This window comes from Vigna umbellata, chromosome 5, assembly GCF_029865625.1.
Source record: "Vigna umbellata cultivar VRB3 chromosome 5, Vumbellata_1.0, whole genome shotgun sequence".
In the NCBI taxonomy this organism is placed as follows: Eukaryota; Viridiplantae; Streptophyta; class Magnoliopsida; order Fabales; family Fabaceae; genus Vigna; species Vigna umbellata.
Window position 1 is genome coordinate 29,039,252 of NC_142169.1, and position 21,230 is coordinate 29,060,481.

Genomic DNA, 21,230 nt, shown 5'->3' on the forward strand with positions numbered 1-21,230 from the left:
TTGGTGTATTTGTGCGTTACACTTTTACATTATCACAGATGTTTACGTGATTGTACGTTATAAATTTTACGTTATCATATACTTTAATGTGCTTGAATGTTATAAATTTCATGTCATCCTCATACGTTTAATGTGCTTTTATATTTTTTTTATAATTTTACGTTACTAAAAATGTTTAAGGTGTTTGTACTTAAAATATTTCATATCACCAAATAATATCGTTGTGTTTTTAAAAGAACCATGTCACCAAATACGTTTTTTGTGTTGTGCTTAAAATTCCACTGGCGTATTTTTAAGTTTAAAAAATCACATTATTAAAAAAAACTGTTTAAATGTTGAAAACTGAAACACTTAGATCTTGTTCACTTGAATGGATTTAGGGGAGAATAATTGAAAGGATTTGAAGATAATTTTTTTCGTTGTTTATTTGAATTAATTTGGAGGTAAATGAGAATGAATTTAGAAGTAAAGTTTCTGAGAATTAGTGTAAGATTTGATTGACGTGACAGATTAAAAAAATTTACTTCCAAATCCACTTTCATTTATCTCCAAATTCACTCAAATAAACAACAAAAAAATTTATCTTCAAATCTTCTCAAATTTTCTCAATTACTCTTTTCAAATTCATTCAAGCGAACAACACCTTAGAAAAAAAAATCTTTATTGTGTATTGATATTGAAATTTCCAGGTCATCAATACGTATATATCGTGTTAGTACTTGCGTTACGTTTCTTATTTGAGTTCTGTATAGTCGGTTGGACATAAATTCTTATGCATGTTGTGCGAGAAGTTATAATTTAAAAGGCTCTCAAACAAATTTTGAATTGACAGGATTCCCTTTTCTAAAAGTTGAACCAGACATTATATTTTATTCTTAATGCCAAAAAAAAAAATCTTCTTTATATGCATTGAAATTTTAAAAACAAGGGACCAATTTCTATCAGATAATGTGGTAGTTATAAGTATGTAATTGCATTAAATTTTTGGATGAAGTGTTTTATCAATCATTATATTGTTTGATTTGAAAATAATTTTTTCTAATAAAGAATATATGCTGTCCATATAAAAAATATACAAATTATTATTCTAAGCAAATTGAAGTTGATCTTCTTTTCAATTTGAGTTTTTGAATTTTCCAAGTATAACTTCTGATTCTTTTATCATTTTCTTAATTATTTTAAATATTTTAGCCTTTCGTATTTGAAAAATATAAGCACCGATATATTGAATTGATTTTTAAAACCGTTTGTAGTTCTTTGGAAACTAAAATATATATTTTTAGAATTTTGATAGATTCAATTTTTAAAAAAATCAGAGACCAAAAATAAACTTATTATAAAATTTCCGAGACTAGAAAATATTCCAACCTTATGCATAGCAGGAATTTCTTCTAAGGCATTTAAACATTATTTTATTTGAATAAATAATTTAACCTTTGTTTAGTTTCAGAAACTCAAAGAATTAAACTAGGGCCTGAGAACCTGATGTGGCCATTTCTTCTTGCACCTCTATAACTTTAACCTGCATCTCCATAATTTTTTGTATTTCGGCATGTATAATCATGTATAATCTATAATACAATTTTTTGTATTCTAAATTTTAAATTTAAGAAGGTAAAATAAAAAATAGATTTCGAATTAATTATAAAGTTTCTATTTTAAATTATGCAATTTAAAATAAAAAAACCTGTGGGATACAAATTAAAATTATAGAGGTGCATGAAGAAATTCTCACCTGGTGTTATAATGCTCCACACGTTGGGCTTTTAAAATGGTAAAAATCCACTAAAAGTGGATGAAAACCCATTTTCTCTTGATTAAGGCAGTTGCTCCCTCCACCACCACCAAATCTTTTCTACACCTCTCCAAATCTTCCCAATTATTTTTTAAATTTAAAAGTACCCTTTTTTTTACTTTAACTATATTTATTTACTTTTTTTACCCAAGATCAAACACCATGCCCTGCAAAACAAGTAACAAAAAATTAATGTTATGATGAGATCCTCACATTCAGAGCATACATTGTCATGATTGTTGACTGCTCACTGGTGAACACAATAAAAGCAAAAGGCTGCCAAGACACGAAAATCACATCAGTGAAACGATTCACATAAATTCATAAATAAAGATACCCAAGAAATTAAAATTGCAATAAACTTGAGACGAATTACTGAGACTCCAGAGATGTGAAGACTCGTAGCAGGGAAATTCGCGAAAAAGATTGTAGATTCTGCAGGGCTTTACATCTTCTGGAAGGCCAACAATGAAGAGGGTGCAAACCTCTTTTGTGGAGGGTTGAGGAGCGCCGTAAGAACTGAACACCGCTTGTTGTTGATGCTGAGCCACATATGGCGGATGCCCGTGGTGCACCGGCGGGACAACCGCGCTAGATGGTGGTGGTATCACCGCCAACAACGGAGGAGGTTGCAGAGGCGGCAGTTGATAGTACTGGTGGTAACTGAGAAGGCTCGCCTGTTGGGGCTATGAGTTCACACGTGACAAGCCCTGGAATTTTGGTTTATATTTTTCTCAATTGTTTCATTCGGTTTGGAGGCTTAAACGGATGTCAACATTCGTTTGTCCTTCAATCGGATGTCAACATCCGTTTGTCCTTCAATCGGAAGTTAACATCCGTTTGTCCTTCAACGTATATTCATATCCGTTTAAATATTACTCAAAGATAAAAAAGGAATAGAGAGGTGCAGGAAGCATTGTGTGGTGGTGGAGGGAGTAACTCTCCTTGATTAAACACATTCATTCGTTTATTTAAGTTTAATCATTTTCTAAAGTAAAATAGTTACTTCACCGCTTTATTTTTAAATAATTGTTTATTTAAATGTATAATAAAAATACAAATTTGATGCACTAACTTGAGTCAGTTTTTTGGTAGAGTACAAATAGTTACTCCCATGTCCTTTCTCTTTTAATTGCAAGAAAAGTACAAATTATTTATAAATAAATAAAACTTTAAATTATATAATTTAAAAATATATTATAAAATATATATTTCAACATCCTAAAAGTACACTAATAAAATGTGAGGTGAGGATGAAATCGGCGTAAAAGAAATCTCCCGTATTAATTGGAGGAAGAGAGAAAAAGGTTCCACCTGCTTCGTTTTAACTTGAGAAAAGTCCAAACCCAAACCTAACACCTACGTCTTGCAATTTAATATTCACCCATTCAATAAATACGAATTACAATTTCTATAATTTTTAAAGTAAAATAAGATATCTAATGAAAACTCTTGTAAGGTATAGATTTTTACTATATAGCACAACTTTATTCGTTTAATCTCTAAAACAAGAAATCCATTCTCGCTGTGCACATTCCATATAAATTGAAATAACAATATTATTTAATGAAATTCTTTCTCGGTATCTTTCAACCACTTCTAATCTATTTTGTCGTCTCTATTTTTAAATTAAATTTTAATGTTTTTTAGAAATTAGTATCAATGGATGAAAATAATCTTACACATAGTAACATCAATTATTGTGACACCCCAAAATATAACAACCACATCATATAATTTAGGAGTCAACATTCCCAATAAAGAGAACAGTTAGAATATGACTTGCAATTTGAACACGAAATTACAGTCATCTAAAACATAATACATAGTTAAACTTAAACAATTTAGAGTATTTAATATCCAAAGGTCTAAATATCTAAATCCTGAGTAGACTGTGCAGCAGCATCATTCTCCTCTAGCTCTTGCTCCAAGGGTATCTCCTCACCAACATCTGCTCCCATCCAAGAGGATGATCATCGCAAAGAAAACATACACAAGCAACACCCAACACAGAAGCAAGGGTGAGCTAGATAAACAAGCAATAATCATACTGTTCAATCACTTAATAATCATCATGCTTAGTACATATAAAACAGTTAATACATAACACTTTAAACCATGACTCCAACACTCACGCGACTCAATCCGGATTAGTATAACTGTCGAACTATTGGTCGTCTTTGCACTTGCGTAGTTCAGTTGGCACTCCCCAACACTATGCAAGGTAAATCCCCCAATCTGTCTATGTCTAAACTCTAAGACTATAGACGAGGACCTCCCTCTACTCTCACCACTTACACTGCTCTCCTCTATCTGAGTATGAACAATGCTTCGAGTGTAGGGATAGACATACCAGTTCAAAGCTCCATACAGTTATACAGAACATCAACAACACCCCACATATCACTTTCATCCATCTCTCCCCGAGATGTCCAACTCATACTCAAATTCTACATTTACATTCACAAGCATATTATCACAATAATTTAAACATATCTCATGCATTCACATACTGTCACATAAATCAAATTACAGTATACATTCCAAACATGTTACACATTTAACTCAACCCAAGAGCAAGGAACCTGGAACCGAACACTACTTGCACGAACTCTGTGAGATCAACCATGCTAGGACGAACGCTCAAACCGAACACCATTAGATTGAACACAATTGGCCGAACGCTAAAACCGAACGCCATATTAAACTGAACAAAATTGGCCGAACGCTAAAACCGAACATCATAATGGATCGCGTACTGTTTGGACGAACGCTCAAATATCCAGCCTCATCATGACCGAACGCTACCTATGAATCTGGGGACGAACCTCATCGAGAACGAACGCTAATCGTCACTAATGTACCAATACAAAACGCTACTATCACTAGGACGAACACTAACACTTGCTACCTGAGAGTATAAGACCGAACGCTATTATCACTTAACACATGATCAAGACCGAACGCTAACATCACTAGGACGAACGCTAACTGATCACTAACACTAGCTCAAGGACGAACGCTAAATTGGTCTAGCAATTGGATGAACGCGCGTTCTGCAGAATTCTGCAGAATTTTGCAGAATTTTGCAGAATTATGCAGAAACACCAGATTTCCAGAAACCCCATTTTTTTTCATCCCCTTCTTCCCAGACTTGCATCAGACACAATTTATTTCAACCTGAAACTAAGAAATAAATCTAACTCCCCTCACTTCACCGTAACCAACCTGAAACAATACGTGTATCCACTCACTGTCCATTCTAACTATTTCCCAGAGTTCTTATTTGGTAAACTACTTGTCTAATTTTCATCTTACTTTCCCCCAAATTGGTCACCGGAGAGGGTTCAGATGTCTGAACGCATCAGACTCACCTTCGGCGCTATCACATATGACTAGTCACAACGTACTGGACCAGGCTAGGGCTGCTCTATGATCAGGGATGTGCCAACTCAGGTTTTTAAGCCCCCTCTATCCTACCAACAAAGAAAGGCTTTTAACAAGTTATGATTTGTCTAATTTATTAGAATTGTCCTACATTGTTCTAGACATCAAATACCCAATTATATATATATTTATCACCCATCCCCTCACAGTCACCTTAAATAGTACCTCTACACCTACTTACTAATCACATAACCCACATTACATACTCCAAACCCCTTCAACAAAACAGTACAACCAACCAATATATCCAAGTCAAATCATGTTCAGCACATTATGGTTACACAACTTTCACACATCCAGCAGATACAAATCAATATGCTCACCACAAAATATAACTCAACAGTACATAACAGTTTAAATCAACACACCAATTCAGGACTTAACATGCATATATCTCATAAATTAATTTCAAACAAAATAACTAGCTCCCCTTACCTTGAAGATGAGCAGTATATCCTACTGGAGTTCCCTAACAGTACCCTCCACACAGAGCGGAACTTGACAGAACCTACAAATCACCATATTGGTGATAAAACATAGCTCTTAGAGCTCAAATAGACAGAGAATGGAAGGAAAACGTACAAGGTATGTGAACCTAGCAAATTCGCATGCCCTAGTTCTAGAACAGTGAAAGAGAAGGGGAAAAGGAAACTTACCGGTCGGAACAAGAAATTGTTCTCTGGAAACGAAACCCCCTGCTCCACAGACACTTAGGCAGCACCAGAATCAACTTTCTATGGTTCCAGGTTCAGAGTATCTAGAGAGAAGGCAGAGAAAACCTTTAGGGCAAGAGTTTCTTTTTAGAGTGAGAAAGGAAAAATAGAAATGGGGCTTTGACTTTTGGGGAAAGACCCCTGCTAAGGTCAGATTCCCTTAGTCTGGACCTGGTTGCCTCCATCTAGGGCCAATGGCCTTATAATTTTTTTTCAGGCCCTCACAATTATCCTTCATAAATTTAGAATATAAACTATATATTTAAAAAATTACATACTGCAAATTACAATTACGATATTACTTAAAACTGTTTATTTATTATTAACTATTAATATCTTAGCGAATAAGCATATAACCTTTTTCAATGTTTTATTTTATTCTTGATTATCATAAAAAAATATTCTTGAAAGTAAGTTACGAATCTTGGGACGATAAATCAGCGTTCATCCTATTATTTTAAATTGGAATCTGTTAAAGCTGAATAAAGAATAAAAATTGTCTTGTTACAAGCATAATAATTACAATTTTTTATTTAAAGTAACATAAAGCAAAGCACAGTTATTTGATGATTTAACATCATTATATTTTTAAAATAAATTACACTTACCTATCATCATGAGGTCCTGTTAAACAACATTATTTTTTTTTCTAATTTTAAAATACACATATATCTACCTTACGATTCCAATGACGCTCGTTATTCTTCTACTTAATAAATACACATTAACATTATTATTCTTTACATTTTCAATCAATAACACTTTTTTTCTTTCCAAAATAACACATTTACTAAAACTTAATTATAAAAAATTGAAAAATAGAATATTAAGGTTTCTACATAATAAGAATTGTGATCTTCATCATGTAAATTGCCTAGTATCATAACTAGAATAAATTTATGATTGACTATATTGGTGCCAATGGTAAAAATTAAAAAAAAAAATCACTCCAATTTTAAAACATGCAGTTAATTCATCTTCTATTGTTACTAAATAATATTTACACTTTATGCTTTTGTTTATATTTATATTTATATTATTATAATATAATAATTGTACCAACTCAATTTTGTAGTATTAACTCAACTTAAACATATAAAAAATACATATAAAATTTTCACATATATATTTAATAGATTGAGTCTATATCTAGTCTATATTATTTATATACACATGGGTAGTTTCTGCATGTTATAAGAAAAATAATAATAATATTTATAACATTCTATTTAATAGATAATTTACTCAACAAAAGATCATAGGTTTAATAGAACAAAATAGATAAATAAGAAAACATGTAATTTATCGTTATCAGGGTAGGTTATCACCTAAAACATCTTCCACTACTAAATGGTGATTATTGTTAAAGATTTAAGCAAAACACATAGAAAACAGAAAACAAATCAATCAGGTTAAGTTAGTGGATCAAAAGGAATTAACATATTATAACTTAATTTATCAAATTGTAAAACAACAATCACGACATGCCATTACACATATAATATACCACTATTGACTTTTATACTCAATCATTCGGATACGATGCTGATATAGACTTCATTGAAGGTGTGCACTTATGGTAGTATTTATACTCTAGAAAGTTATAAACAAGGATAATTCGACCTACTACCCATGAGGTTAATCTTTCACTCTTTAAAAGTTAGGATAAAGACCTCCTGTCATTCTCCCTGTCACCCCATTCAACTCTGCATGAGTTAAATGATTAGTAGAATATCATGATATCTACTTACTAAAGTCTCTTTATCAAACATTCACCACAACTTACTTGAGTATATAATCTCTCATTGAAATTCTTATCACAACACAAATATTTCATCCTCATAACATATCCATACCATTTCAAAAGTATTAATAACTATCGAAACATGTACACCATAACTAATTAACACAAAGCATTCATGAGAAACACCTTTAAAATGAAAGAAACCACTAGGTGTCGTTAGCATCTAGTGCCTGGACTTGATGCTCAACGTCCCTTTGCAATAAAAGACTAGCGCTTAGTTTCAATTTCCTTCTCTCAACGCTCACAACGTCCCAGCATTCTATAACTCAGTAGCTCTCCGGTTCAATAGCGCTTAGTGCCCCAAAGTGGGCCACAACACTATACCAGATGACACCAACCTCTAAACTTGATTTAAATGCCATTTAAACTCATTTAAAAGACCAATTTATTATCCTTAGCATTGATTTGATTAATGGATCTGTTTATAACTTACATTTGGACACAATTCACTCAATTGAACATGAATTCAATGCATTTAGACCAAGCGAAGTACCCAAAGACTCACATACTCATTCTTATTATATAAAATCCATATTTTTGCAAAGTAAGAAGTCAACTAAGTCCCAAAAAACAATTCCAAAGCTTCATGATTTCCCGAAAACCATAACTCTAAAATTTAACGTGACAAAACCTTCATTTTGTGGCCAAAAACTCGCATTTATTCTATCTCACTAGAAATCAAAGTTCTATAACAATTTATCAACTCATAATCGGTCAATCTACCTTCTTAAATTCATAAAAAACAATTATGACAACAACAGAACAACCACACATCACCATTCATCAGATTTTCAATTCACCACACCACTTTCACAAGCAACTCAACATACCAAAATTTTCATTTCAATCAAATTTCACAAATAAATCACCACATCATCATACAAACATCAATTACAACTTGTCTACCAATCAAAAATCATATAAACTAGATTCCCTTACTTGATTGAAACTCCAACGATTCTAAAAACGCTAAAGTTTCTCTTATTGCTTTAAGATCTCTATTTGCTCCTATAATTCACAAACAATTTGATTAGAATATACCCTCAGTACCACTGACCAACAAATAACCTTAGAGAAAACCCATACATCCAAGAATGAAGGAAACCCCTTACATGCAAAGACACTAAAATCAAAGGGAAAAAAAAAAGTAGAAATCGACTTACTTTTTAGCTGAAATCAATCGAATAGAAAGAAGATCTTACTTCAAGGATTTCTCAGGCGATATGTGATTTTTAGGTAAATGAGTATAAAGTCAAAATATTAAGAGAAGACACAAGAATTTTTAAGATATGATTAAAAGTAAAATATAAATATTAAATGTGTATACCTTTATATATTATTATAAATATTTTCCTTTTTTAAGCTTAAAGTATAATTAAAAATAATATAATAATATAAAATGTGTATATTAAAAGAGATAATTCCTTTATATATATATATATATATATATATATATGGGGTTTGCTAACGCGCGTACACCTGTTTTTCAGTTGGTACATTTTAGTAATGTGTATCGGGTTTTGATAGACAAAAATACCCTTATATATCATGGATTCTAAGTTTTAAGGTTGTGGGTATTTTAATAATTTTCATTCTCAAAATTAAAAAAAAAAAAAGAAACCCACAAATCCTTACTCACCTTTCTCATTCCTCTCAACCCTTTATCTATCATCTCCTCTCACTCCAACCTTTTCTCTGTCATCCCGTAGTCCCAATTGAAAAAATCAGAAACACTTGTTCGTAAACAATTTGTCTTTGTAAGGAGTTGAGTCATTGACATATTCACCTTCAGGTTCATTCAAGATCTCTTCAATTTCACCATCTTCACTAACATTTCTAATTTCATCATCTGCATATGTTGAATCATCATCTCTAAAAAAAATCCTCCAGGCCAATTACCAATTCCTTCGGATGTCATTATGCTTGTGAAAATTAGATAAAATTATATACGACAAAAATTATAAAATGAAACTCATTATAAAATCATTTGTAAGAAATTGTTTAATAATGAGTGTTTCTGATTTTTTTCAGGCCAATTACCAATTTCTTTGATGTCATTATGCTTGTGAAAAGTAGATAAAATTAGATAAAACAAAAATTATAAAATGAAAACTCATTATAAAATTTGTTTTGTAAGAAATTATTTAACACCTTGTGTTTCTGATTTTTTCAGTTGGGGCTACCATAAGATGAGCAAGGGTTTGAGTTTTTTTTAGTTTTGAGAATGAAAATTATTAAAATACCCTTAACCTTAAAACTTAGAATCCATGATATATAAAATGTACCAACTAAAAAATAGACATATGCATATATATATATATATATATATATATATATAAGACAAAAATATAATAATAATAATAATAATAATAATAATAAGACAAAGATTTTGATTTATCTTAAGTATTTTTTTATTGCTTTAAAGGTTACGATATCTTTTTGTCAGGAAACTATGTTCATAATTATTTAATTAATAATATTATAAATAATATATGAATATTTTTATATAATATTTATTAAAATTATATATCAAACAGTATACTTGTGACATCCCAATTATATATATATAAAACATATATAATAAAGATGTCATCATTTATTAATATAGGAAAGCAGTCAAGAGTAATTTAAGGATTACAATCATCCTTAGAATGGCATGGAATTGAAAACTTAGAATAATAGGGTTTCTCCCTAGAAATTACATAGAATTTAAAGCTTTAAACGTATAAAAGTCCATCAAAGCTAACTAATAAAAGCTAGCGAATCTAAGCTGCAACATTGTCTTCCCCATCAAGTACTGTTTCCAATGTATCCTCCTTGCCATCTGCTCCCGTATAACGAATTATACGATCATCGCACATACCCAAACAAAACAAACACAAACAAGTAGGGTAAGCTAACATGCAACCAATCATTTATGAAACATGCATGCAAACCTCATATAATAATTATGTCATACATACTCATACCATCATACAACAATCACATCATACATACTCATCCATTACTTTGATACACATGGTAAAATGACATCACAAGACTTGTTACTTTATAACCCGACTCGTCCGGACTAGAATGATTACCGAGCTATGGCGGGTCTTGCACTCGTGGTGGCTTTATGAAACTTGGCACTACCGCCTTATGAAACTTGGCACTACCGCTTTGTGAAACTTGGCACTACCGCCTTATGGAACTTGGCACTACCGCCTTATGGAACTTGGCACTACCGCCTTATGGAACTTGGGCACTACCGCCCGGCCACAGTCACGAGGTTAATCCGTTATCACTCACCTTGGATCATATGGAAGCACCCAAGACTAGGACCTCCTGCTACTCCTCACCACATGGTTCAATCCTCTCTACATGAGAAGAAAGGCCATTGGAGTTTCAGGATGACCCCCAAAACTGAGCTACCATGCAATCATTCTATACACCCCCAAATCACCACCATGTATCCTCTCCTTGAGGATCATGGAATTACGTTCATGAATCATACTATTACCTTGAAACTTAACCCAAGACATGAATAACCATATACCATCATATTATCACAGTGAATCTAACATATCTCATACATTCACATACTTTCCACATAAATAACATCATTATAGTTCACAATCATGTTCAGATGCATAAATTCAAATGTAATAAAATCCAATCATTTCCGAAATCATACAAACTGAATATATTCCAACCAGATATATTACACAATAATTTAACAATACATAATCTGTTCAATAGGATTTAAGTTAAAAACTTGTCGAGTAGACTTCCAGGAAAGAGAGGTGCGTCACAATGGACAACTTAAGTACCAAATCTTTCCTTAGCCAAAGCGTTCCTCAACTAGTTTTTAACAAATTTCTTATTTACAGATTTAAAACAATAGCATATAATATTTACACCGAATTTCAACATAGATAGATATACAGTAAGCATTAACACTATTCACACAGAATTTCAAGATATGAATAGTAATAAAACAATACTAAATCATAATATAAAAGCATAGAAATACTAAATCATAATATAAAAGCATAGAAAGGTTAGCTCCCCTACCTCTATTCCAGACTTCTCTTGCTCTGAATTTATTTCTCCGAAACCCTTCAGAACCTCTACTCAAAATTTCTCCCTAACTCTTTTTTTTTTCTATTTCTCAAGCTCTCACTTGATTTCTCTTCTCTTGGTGCAGAATAACCTTCCCTCCCATGGCTATTTATAGTAAAAAAAAATTTACTATTCATTAATATTTTAATATTATTTATTATTTTAATATTATTTAAAAATAATATTTCAATCATTTTCTCACCAAATCTGATCCTAATTTCTACCTACTACTTTCTTCCATGCTAAGGAATCCAAATGCTGAAAATTTATTTTTACTATTCACTTTTTACTATTTACTATTTACTTTTTACTATTTACTATTTACTTTTTTTTTACTATTCAATTTAAAAAAATTTACTAAATAAGTTACCAAAAATTTGAACCTCTCCTTCTAAAATTACTAAAATTTTATATCCAAAATTTACATTTTTCTATCCATTAAAATTATTATTACTAATAACATACTAAAATTTACTACTATAAATATATATATATATATATATATATATATATATATATATATATATATATATATATATATTTTCATGGGTCTTACATTCTCCCCAACAACAAAAAAATTTTCGTCCTCGAAAATTGCGCTTACACGAACAAGTCGAGGTAAGTTACTCCCACCTCGCCTCTAACTTCCAGGTAGAGTCGCTTGTTCTACCATCCCATATGACCTTGACTCGTTTGACAGTTCATCCTCAATCCTTACTGGTTGCACTTGAACTGACAAATCTTCTCTGACTTACACACCTTAACTTCAAGCACTGTCCTAAGATAATCTTCATGCTCACGTGGAGGCGGTAAACCAGAAATTTTCTTCAGGAGAATATCTAAGAAGTCCTTCAGAACCGTGAGGTTTACACTCTGATTCTCCTGCGCCGCATGATCCGAAACTTGAGTCGCTTCCATAGGTGATAACACTAAGAAGCAACTATCATCTTCCAAGAGGTATTGCCTCACGACGTCGATCGAGAAAGACATATCTTGGTCTTCATCCGGAAATGACATCTCCTTATCATCGTAGTCGACGAGGGTGCGATTGGCGGATAGTCGATCCATTCCCAAGATTACTTCTAATCCTTGCAAAGGTAAACTGATGAGGTTTACCTTGACCCGACTTCCTTCTACGACCATCGGACAACGGACACACACAGAAGATGTCCCAATTAATCCTGATGCTGGTGTAGACACCAACAGATCAACGCCTAACTCTTCTACAGACATACCCAACTTTTCAACACATGCCTTCGCTATGAAGGAGTGTTTTGCCCCAAAATCAAAAAGCACAACACAGGTAAAACAAGAAGTAAACAAATACCGATGAGGATGTTACCTGAGCTGACTGCCTCTGATCCAACCATGGCGTACACTCTTCCCATCGTTTGAGGTCTGTCACCTCCCCTGGGTGGAGGCAAACCAGTCCTCTGTGCCTGAGACCCTGATCCTACTGCAGAAGTACACTCTGTAGCAAAGTGTCCCTCTTTCCCGCACTTGAAACACTTCACTGTTCTACTTCCCATCGGGCAGTTGCTCCGATAATGAGGTCCTCCACAGGTGAAACATCTAACGGTGCCGGATGGCTTGGCTGGTCCTGACTGCACCGATGGTGGATAGGATGAACCCCTAAACCCAGAAGAAAAGGATGGTCTAGCGTAAGGGGTCTTCTTAGTGCTAAACCCGTCACGAGATCCAGATGATCCCCCATTCCTAGCAGGCTGATTCTGATGTCCCTCAGATTCCCCCTTCGTCTTCTCTAGATCACGGGACATCTCCACCAATGTAGGGAACTCTCTGATGCGTAACCCCTTTACCAGCAACTTGATATCACTCTTCAATCCATTCTCAAACTTTCTGCACTGCCACTCTTCATCCACTGCCATAGTGTTGAAGCGAAGCAAATGCTTGAAGCGATTTGCATACTCTGACACTGGTCTGCTGCCTTGTACCAGCTCTAGGAATTCCACTTCCTTTGCAAATCTTACACTGTCCGGGAAGTATTCAGTGTAAAATTTGGTCTTAAACAACTCCCATGTAATAGGAGTCCCACTCCTTTCAAGAATCATCTTCATGCTGTTCCACCAATGGCCAGCTTCTCCGGTAAGCAGATATAGAGTATAGGCTAATTTCTTCTCATCAGGACATCCCTTGGCTTCGAATATCCTCTCCATGTCTCCAAACCAGTGATCAGCTTCATCAGGGCTGCACTTTCCAGTGAATCTTGCTGGGCGATGTTGGAGAAAGCTCTCCAAGCTCCACTCTTGCGCAGGAATAACAACGGAAGAAACACTTGGAGGAGTCCTAGCACTAGTCATCAATTCCATGAACTCCCTTTGAGTGTTCTCGGAAGACACTCTCGCGTTTTCTGCCGATACCCTTGCGGTTTCAAGATTTTGCAATGCAAAGGTATTCTGTTGAACCAACGCAGCATTCTGCTGTTGCAATGCCTGGAGCACCGCATTCAGCATCTGATTAGAGTCAGGTTGATCAACTCGCGGAGGAGAAGGATGAGGAGACGTAGGTGCCATCTTCTGTTCACACAGAGAGAAAGACCATTAGTCTAACTCAAACTAATACACGAGACCAGGGTACGCAATCACAAACGAAGCACACCCACAACCTACAGGTTTTTAAGGAAGGAACTGCTCTGATACCATTAATGTGACATCCCAATTATATATATATAAAACATATATAATAAAGATGTCATCATTTATTAATATAGGAAAGCAGTCAAGAGTAATTTAAGGATTACAATCATCCTTAGAATGGCATGGAATTGAAAACTTAGAATAATAGGGTTTCTCCCTAGAAATTACATAGAATTTAAAGCTTTAAACGTATAAAAGTCCATCAAAGCTAACTAATAAAAGCTAGCGAATCTAAGCTGCAACATTGTCTTCCCCATCAAGTACTGTTTCCAATGTATCCTCCTTGCCATCTGCTCCCGTATAACGAATTATACGATCATCGCACATACCCAAACAAAACAAACACAAACAAGTAGGGTAAGCTAACATGCAACCAATCATTTATGAAACATGCATGCAAACCTCATATAATAATTATGTCATACATACTCATACCATCATACAACAATCACATCATACATACTCATCCATTACTTTGATACACATGGTAAAATGACATCACAAGACTTGTTACTTTATAACCCGACTCGTCCGGACTAGAATGATTACCGAGCTATGGCGGGTCTTGCACTCGTGGTGGCTTTATGAAACTTGGCACTACCGCCTTATGAAACTTGGCACTACCGCTTTGTGAAACTTGGCACTACCGCCTTATGGAACTTGGCACTACCGCCTTATGGAACTTGGCACTACCGCCTTATGGAACTTGGGCACTACCGCCCGGCCACAGTCACGAGGTTAATCCGTTATCACTCACCTTGGATCATATGGAAGCACCCAAGACTAGGACCTCCTGCTACTCCTCACCACATGGTTCAATCCTCTCTACATGAGAAGAAAGGCCATTGGAGTTTCAGGATGACCCCCAAAACTGAGCTACCATGCAATCATTCTATACACCCCCAAATCACCACCATGTATCCTCTCCTTGAGGATCATGGAATTACGTTCATGAATCATACTATTACCTTGAAACTTAACCCAAGACATGAATAACCATATACCATCATATTATCACAGTGAATCTAACATATCTCATACATTCACATACTTTCCACATAAATAACATCATTATAGTTCACAATCATGTTCAGATGCATAAATTCAAATGTAATAAAATCCAATCATTTCCGAAATCATACAAACTGAATATATTCCAACCAGATATATTACACAATAATTTAACAATACATAATCTGTTCAATAGGATTTAAGTTAAAAACTTGTCGAGTAGACTTCCAGGAAAGAGAGGTGCGTCACAATGGACAACTTAAGTACCAAATCTTTCCTTAGCCAAAGCGTTCCTCAACTAGTTTTTAACAAATTTCTTATTTACAGATTTAAAACAATAGCATATAATATTTACACCGAATTTCAACATAGATAGATATACAGTAAGCATTAACACTATTCACACAGAATTTCAAGATATGAATAGTAATAAAACAATACTAAATCATAATATAAAAGCATAGAAATACTAAATCATAATATAAAAGCATAGAAAGGTTAGCTCCCCTACCTCTATTCCAGACTTCTCTTGCTCTGAATTTATTTCTCCGAAACCCTTCAGAACCTCTACTCAAAATTTCTCCCTAACTCTTTTTTTTTTCTATTTCTCAAGCTCTCACTTGATTTCTCTTCTCTTGGTGCAGAATAACCTTCCCTCCCATGGCTATTTATAGTAAAAAAAATTTTACTATTCATTAATATTTTAATATTATTTATTATTTTAATATTATTTAAAAATAATATTTCAATCATTTTCTCACCAAATCTGATCCTAATTTCTACCTACTACTTTCTTCCATGCTAAGGAATCCAAATGCTGAAAATTTATTTTTACTATTCACTTTTTACTATTTACTATTTACTTTTTACTATTTACTATTTACTTTTTTTTTACTATTCAATTTAAAAAAATTTACTAAATAAGTTACCAAAAATTTGAACCTCTCCTTCTAAAATTACTAAAATTTTATATCCAAAATTTACATTTTTCTATCCATTAAAATTATTATTACTAATAACATACTAAAATTTACTACTATAAATATATATATATATATATATATATATATATATATATTTTTCATGGGTCTTACAATACTCGCTTCGAATTAATTGTTAAATGATGATAATTGTTTTTGAGTTATTTTTCAAGAAATTACACGTCATTTTTTGAACTGTTTTAAATATTAATAAATATGAACATAACTTTGAGTAATTACACATTTTTTTAAAAACATTCAAATACTCTTTTATTATCTCTAAATATCTTCATAGCTATTAACAAAATTTATGTCTTTTTACCAATTAAAATATGAATTTGAGATTGATTAGGTATCTCTAAGCGGTGTCACATAGACTTCATATTTATTCATTCAAAATAGTTTTTTAAAAAATTCAAAAGTTAAATTTTTTAACAAAAGTGTTTTATAAGTAAACGATTTTGTTTATTTCGATAATATTTATCAATTTATCTTGTATTGACAAAGAGATGATAAATTTAAATTATCAGTGACAAAAATAGATCAATCACGCCCCCATTTTGTCTGTTTGTCAAAAATGAAATAGGAAAATTTGACCCACACACAAAAATACTCACAAATCTTGACTCGCTTGCCAATGAACGAGTTAGAGAGATTGATGGACCAACTTTCTAATTTATTTTAAAAATTATATATATATATATATATATATATATATATATATATATATATATTAATTAAAAACAAAATTTTAATCATATAAATATTTTTTAAATATATTTATTATATATGCATTTTTTTTCAGTTTTTAACTTACTAATTAATGATGCTAATAGGATAAAATAAAATAATCATTACATTTATATTTTAAATTACTTTATTATAGTTAATAGCTGTAACTTAATTTATAATCATATCAGTTATTTAAATTAAAATATCATAAATAATATTTACATATTTGTAATATAATATAAAGGAATTAATATTTTAAATTATTTTTTATTTCAATTTTTAATTTCAAAAGGTTCATAAACTCATCCAACTCATCTAATCCACTAAACTGACACATTAAAGGTAAGTGAGGACAAATTAATCCGTCTTTTTTAAACTAGAAATTAAAATAAAAAATAATTTAAAATATTAGTTTACATATTAAATTAAAAGATACAAATATGTGAGTTGAAAACTTCAACTCTATCCAACATTTGGATCTACTTTATAGTATTCTGATTTGAATAATCTTCTAATATCATTAACAATAATTTAATTATATTTTTCTCTCAATCTTATGACGTATTTTTTCAAAAATAAAATCATAGAAAATTGTTGAGTTTCAAAACGGAAAATATGTCATATATAATTATTTATTCCAATATATTAATTAAACAAAACATCTTAATTATTTTTTATATTATGTTTTGTAAAAATAAATCATTGAATAATACTTATGCAGTCGTGCTAATTACTTAAGAATAAAAAGCTTTACCATTCTTGAATAATGATAACTTTATACAACTCAAACATACTTGAGTGAAAGATTTTGCAGTCTTTATCAAAGAAAAAACTAATTACAATTAATGATGAAAAGAGTAAAAGAAATAAGAAAACGTGGGGCAGGAATATTTATTTTTGGAAAGAAAACATTCATGGAAGTTATATATATTGGAACACATAAACATTTAAACTAATTATTTGAACACGTCAAATGAAAAATGATATAGAATTTTACCATATTACCATTACCTTCTTTCCACGCCAACCCATCAAGCAGTAATAAATAGTCACCAAAACCACACTCACTTCTCACAGTTTTTAAACCCTTCTCTTCTTTCTTTCACTTCCTCAAACCCAAAATATTCTTTTCAAGTTTTCCATCAATCTTAAAACACCATGTCTTCCTTCAAGAACAAATACCAAGGTTTGTCTTACATGCCTTTGAGGTTTCTCACACCAGGCTTTATTTTTTCATGTTGTGTGTGTCGTTTGTGTTGAACGATGGTGCTTATCTACTAGGCGTCTGATTATGTCTTCTGGGTATGACGATAAACATGTAAAACTTTCATCTTTTCTATAGATCCAAATTCCGATCTGTGTTTGAATATTTTTCCGATTGAAATTGAGAGCAACCTTCGAATTTTAGTTCCCCGAAAGAACTTAAGAATTTGATTTTATTTTGGGTGCATTTTTGTCCCGGAATTGTCGTGTGATTATTATTTTTTACTGTTCCTTGTATTGAAAGGTTTTGGTTGGGATATTGTTTGTAATATGAAGAAACAAGATCAGCCATAGAAGATATTTTTTTTAGTAATGTTTTGATCTTGTTTGTGCTTGATGATCCCTTTCATGAATTCAGAATTTTGGTGTTGAATGATAATGATGTACAAATCTCATAAATATTATACACGAACACTGTTTCAAGGGATGGATTCATAGCACATATTAGGTGTGTTGTGAAGATGAACTTGAACAAGTGTGAGTCAATAGATTTAAGTAGATTTGAAATTAAAATTTTTAGATTTTAGAAAAAATAAAATTTATGAAAATTTGTGAGTAATTTAATTAATTTGATAATTTTTTTAATAGATATAAAATTAAGATTACTATTTTCGTCGTTATAATAAAATTAATATATTATTATTACTATTAATAAAAAAGTAAAAGCAAAATATATTATTAATAAAATAAAAAGAATAGAAAACAAAGCATTCTTTTTACTAATCGGTTTCTTATCTCTCTGGAATCAGAGTCTCTCAATAGAATAAGTTTCCTACCCTTCTCGAATCGATTCCAATTTCTTTTCCTCTTTTTCTTTATCTTCACCAACAAATAATAACAATATTGTAAAATACTAATTGTCACCACAAATCCTCTCAAAAGTGACCAGATGGTATGACGAGGTTCTTTCGCCATTATCGTCATTTCTTCTTGCTAATAGTAAATTCGCGTATATAAAGGGATGAAAAGTAAAAAAAGGTTTACATATATAAAATAATAGTATTGGTAAATTAAAAAATGTCATTTCATTATTTAATATTAAAAGTTACGAACTTAAATATTTTTATTAAATATTGAGGGAGGGCCCCTGGAGACACGTAGATCCTCTAGATCCTTCATTGAATTCTATAATATCGGATTAATAAAACTGATTTCGGTTGATCTTTCTATTTTTATTCAACAGTTTACAATTTTTAAACAAGTTATTTTATCTTTTTTGAGGGAGTTAAATAAGTTTTGAGAGATATTTATTCTTACCTGGCTTCTCCTCCTTGCTTATTCATGTGAAGTTGAAGAGAGATTATTGTATTGGGGTAATATGGCTTGATTATAAAAATGTACATGTTGTAATGAATTTACATGAAATGCAGATGAACTGATTGCCAATGCTGCTTACATTGGCACTCCCGGGAAGGGTATCCTTGCCGCTGATGAGTCAACTGGTACAATTGGCAAACGTTTGGCCAGCATCAGTGTCGAGAATGTTGAAACAAACAGACGTGCTCTTAGGGAACTCCTGTTCACGACACCCGGTGCTTTTCATTGTCTCAGTGGTGTCATACTGTTTGAGGAAACTCTATACCAAAACACAGCTTCAGGTATTCAAATCATGCGTTACTCTACTTTACAAGCAAACATGCTGTTACATCGTAAGTTTCTGAACTTTTATCACGTAATTGGTTGCAGGAAAACCCTTTGTAGAGTTGTTGAAGGAAGGTGGTGTTCTTCCTGGTATTAAGGTTGACAAGGGCACCGTGGAGCTTGTCGGAACTAATGGTGAAACCACCACTCAAGGTTTGGACGGGCTCGGTCAGCGTTGCCAGAAGTACTACGAAGCCGGTGCCCGTTTTGCCAAATGGCGTGCCGTGCTGAAGATCGGTCCAAACGAACCATCCGAGTTGGCTATCCATGAAAATGCCTATGGTCTTGCTCGATACGCAGCCATATGCCAGGAGAATGGCCTGGTGCCTATTGTGGAGCCAGAGATTCTGGTGGATGGACGCCATGACATCAACAAATGTGCGGCAGTGACTGAGCGTGTACTTGCTGCATGCTACAAGGCACTGAACGACCACCATGTTCTGCTTGAAGGAACTTTGTTGAAGCCCAACATGGTGACTCCTGGTTCGGAGTCTCCAAAGGTGACCCCAGAGGTGATAGCTCAATACACTGTTGCGGCGTTGCAGAGGACCGTTCCTGCTGCAGTTCCGGCTATTGTTTTCTTGTCTGGTGGGCAGAGTGAGGAGGAGGCGACCCTGAACCTGAATGCCATGAACAAGTTGCAGGGAAAGAAGCCATGGTCTCTTTCTTTCTCTTTTGGAAGGGCACTGCAACAGAGCACTCTTAAGGCATGGGGTGGGAAAGATGAAAACATTAAGAAGGCTCAGGATGCCTTCATTGCTAGGTGCAAGGCAAACTCACAAGCAACCTTGGCAACTTACAAAGGTGACGCTACCCTTTCCGAGGGTGCCTCGGAGTCTCTCCATGTCAAGAACTACAAATACTGAAAAAAGGTGTTCGCTTCCTGTCGTTGCTTCTCACGTTGCTTTCCCTTTGGATTTCTGTCATTCAGTTTTCTATTGTCAAGTAGTTTCGTTATATGTTTCGATCAGAGTAGGTTCTGAAAAATAATTTTGCTTCCTGGTATTTGCATATAAAACTCTGTCCGTGATAGTTACAGTTTAGTTCTTTTTCATGAATCATCAGAAAATTTTCATCATTAAA

General features: G+C 32.9%; 2 protein-coding genes across 2 annotated transcripts; one reads left to right on the forward strand and one right to left on the reverse strand.

The window, feature by feature from the left end:
- Positions 1-1,938: 1,938 nt before the first annotated feature.
- On the reverse strand, positions 1,939-14,397 carry LOC124829274 (uncharacterized). The gene is made up of 5 exons (XM_088115706.1): positions 13,206-14,397; positions 12,623-13,122; positions 2,158-2,481; positions 2,009-2,071; positions 1,939-1,962 (listed from the first exon to the last, which is right to left on the reverse strand). Exons 1-5 carry the CDS (start codon positions 14,395-14,397, stop codon positions 1,939-1,941), a joined length of 2,103 nt encoding a protein of 700 aa, XP_087971832.1.
- Positions 14,398-18,309: 3,912 nt separating this feature from the next.
- On the forward strand, positions 18,310-21,194 carry LOC124829276 (fructose-bisphosphate aldolase 6, cytosolic). Its single transcript, XM_047302748.2, has 3 exons — positions 18,310-18,429; positions 19,877-20,104; positions 20,193-21,194. Exons 1-3 carry the CDS (start codon positions 18,402-18,404, stop codon positions 21,011-21,013), a joined length of 1,077 nt encoding a protein of 358 aa, XP_047158704.1. The 5' UTR covers positions 18,310-18,401; the 3' UTR covers positions 21,014-21,194.
- Positions 21,195-21,230: the final 36 nt, after the last annotated feature.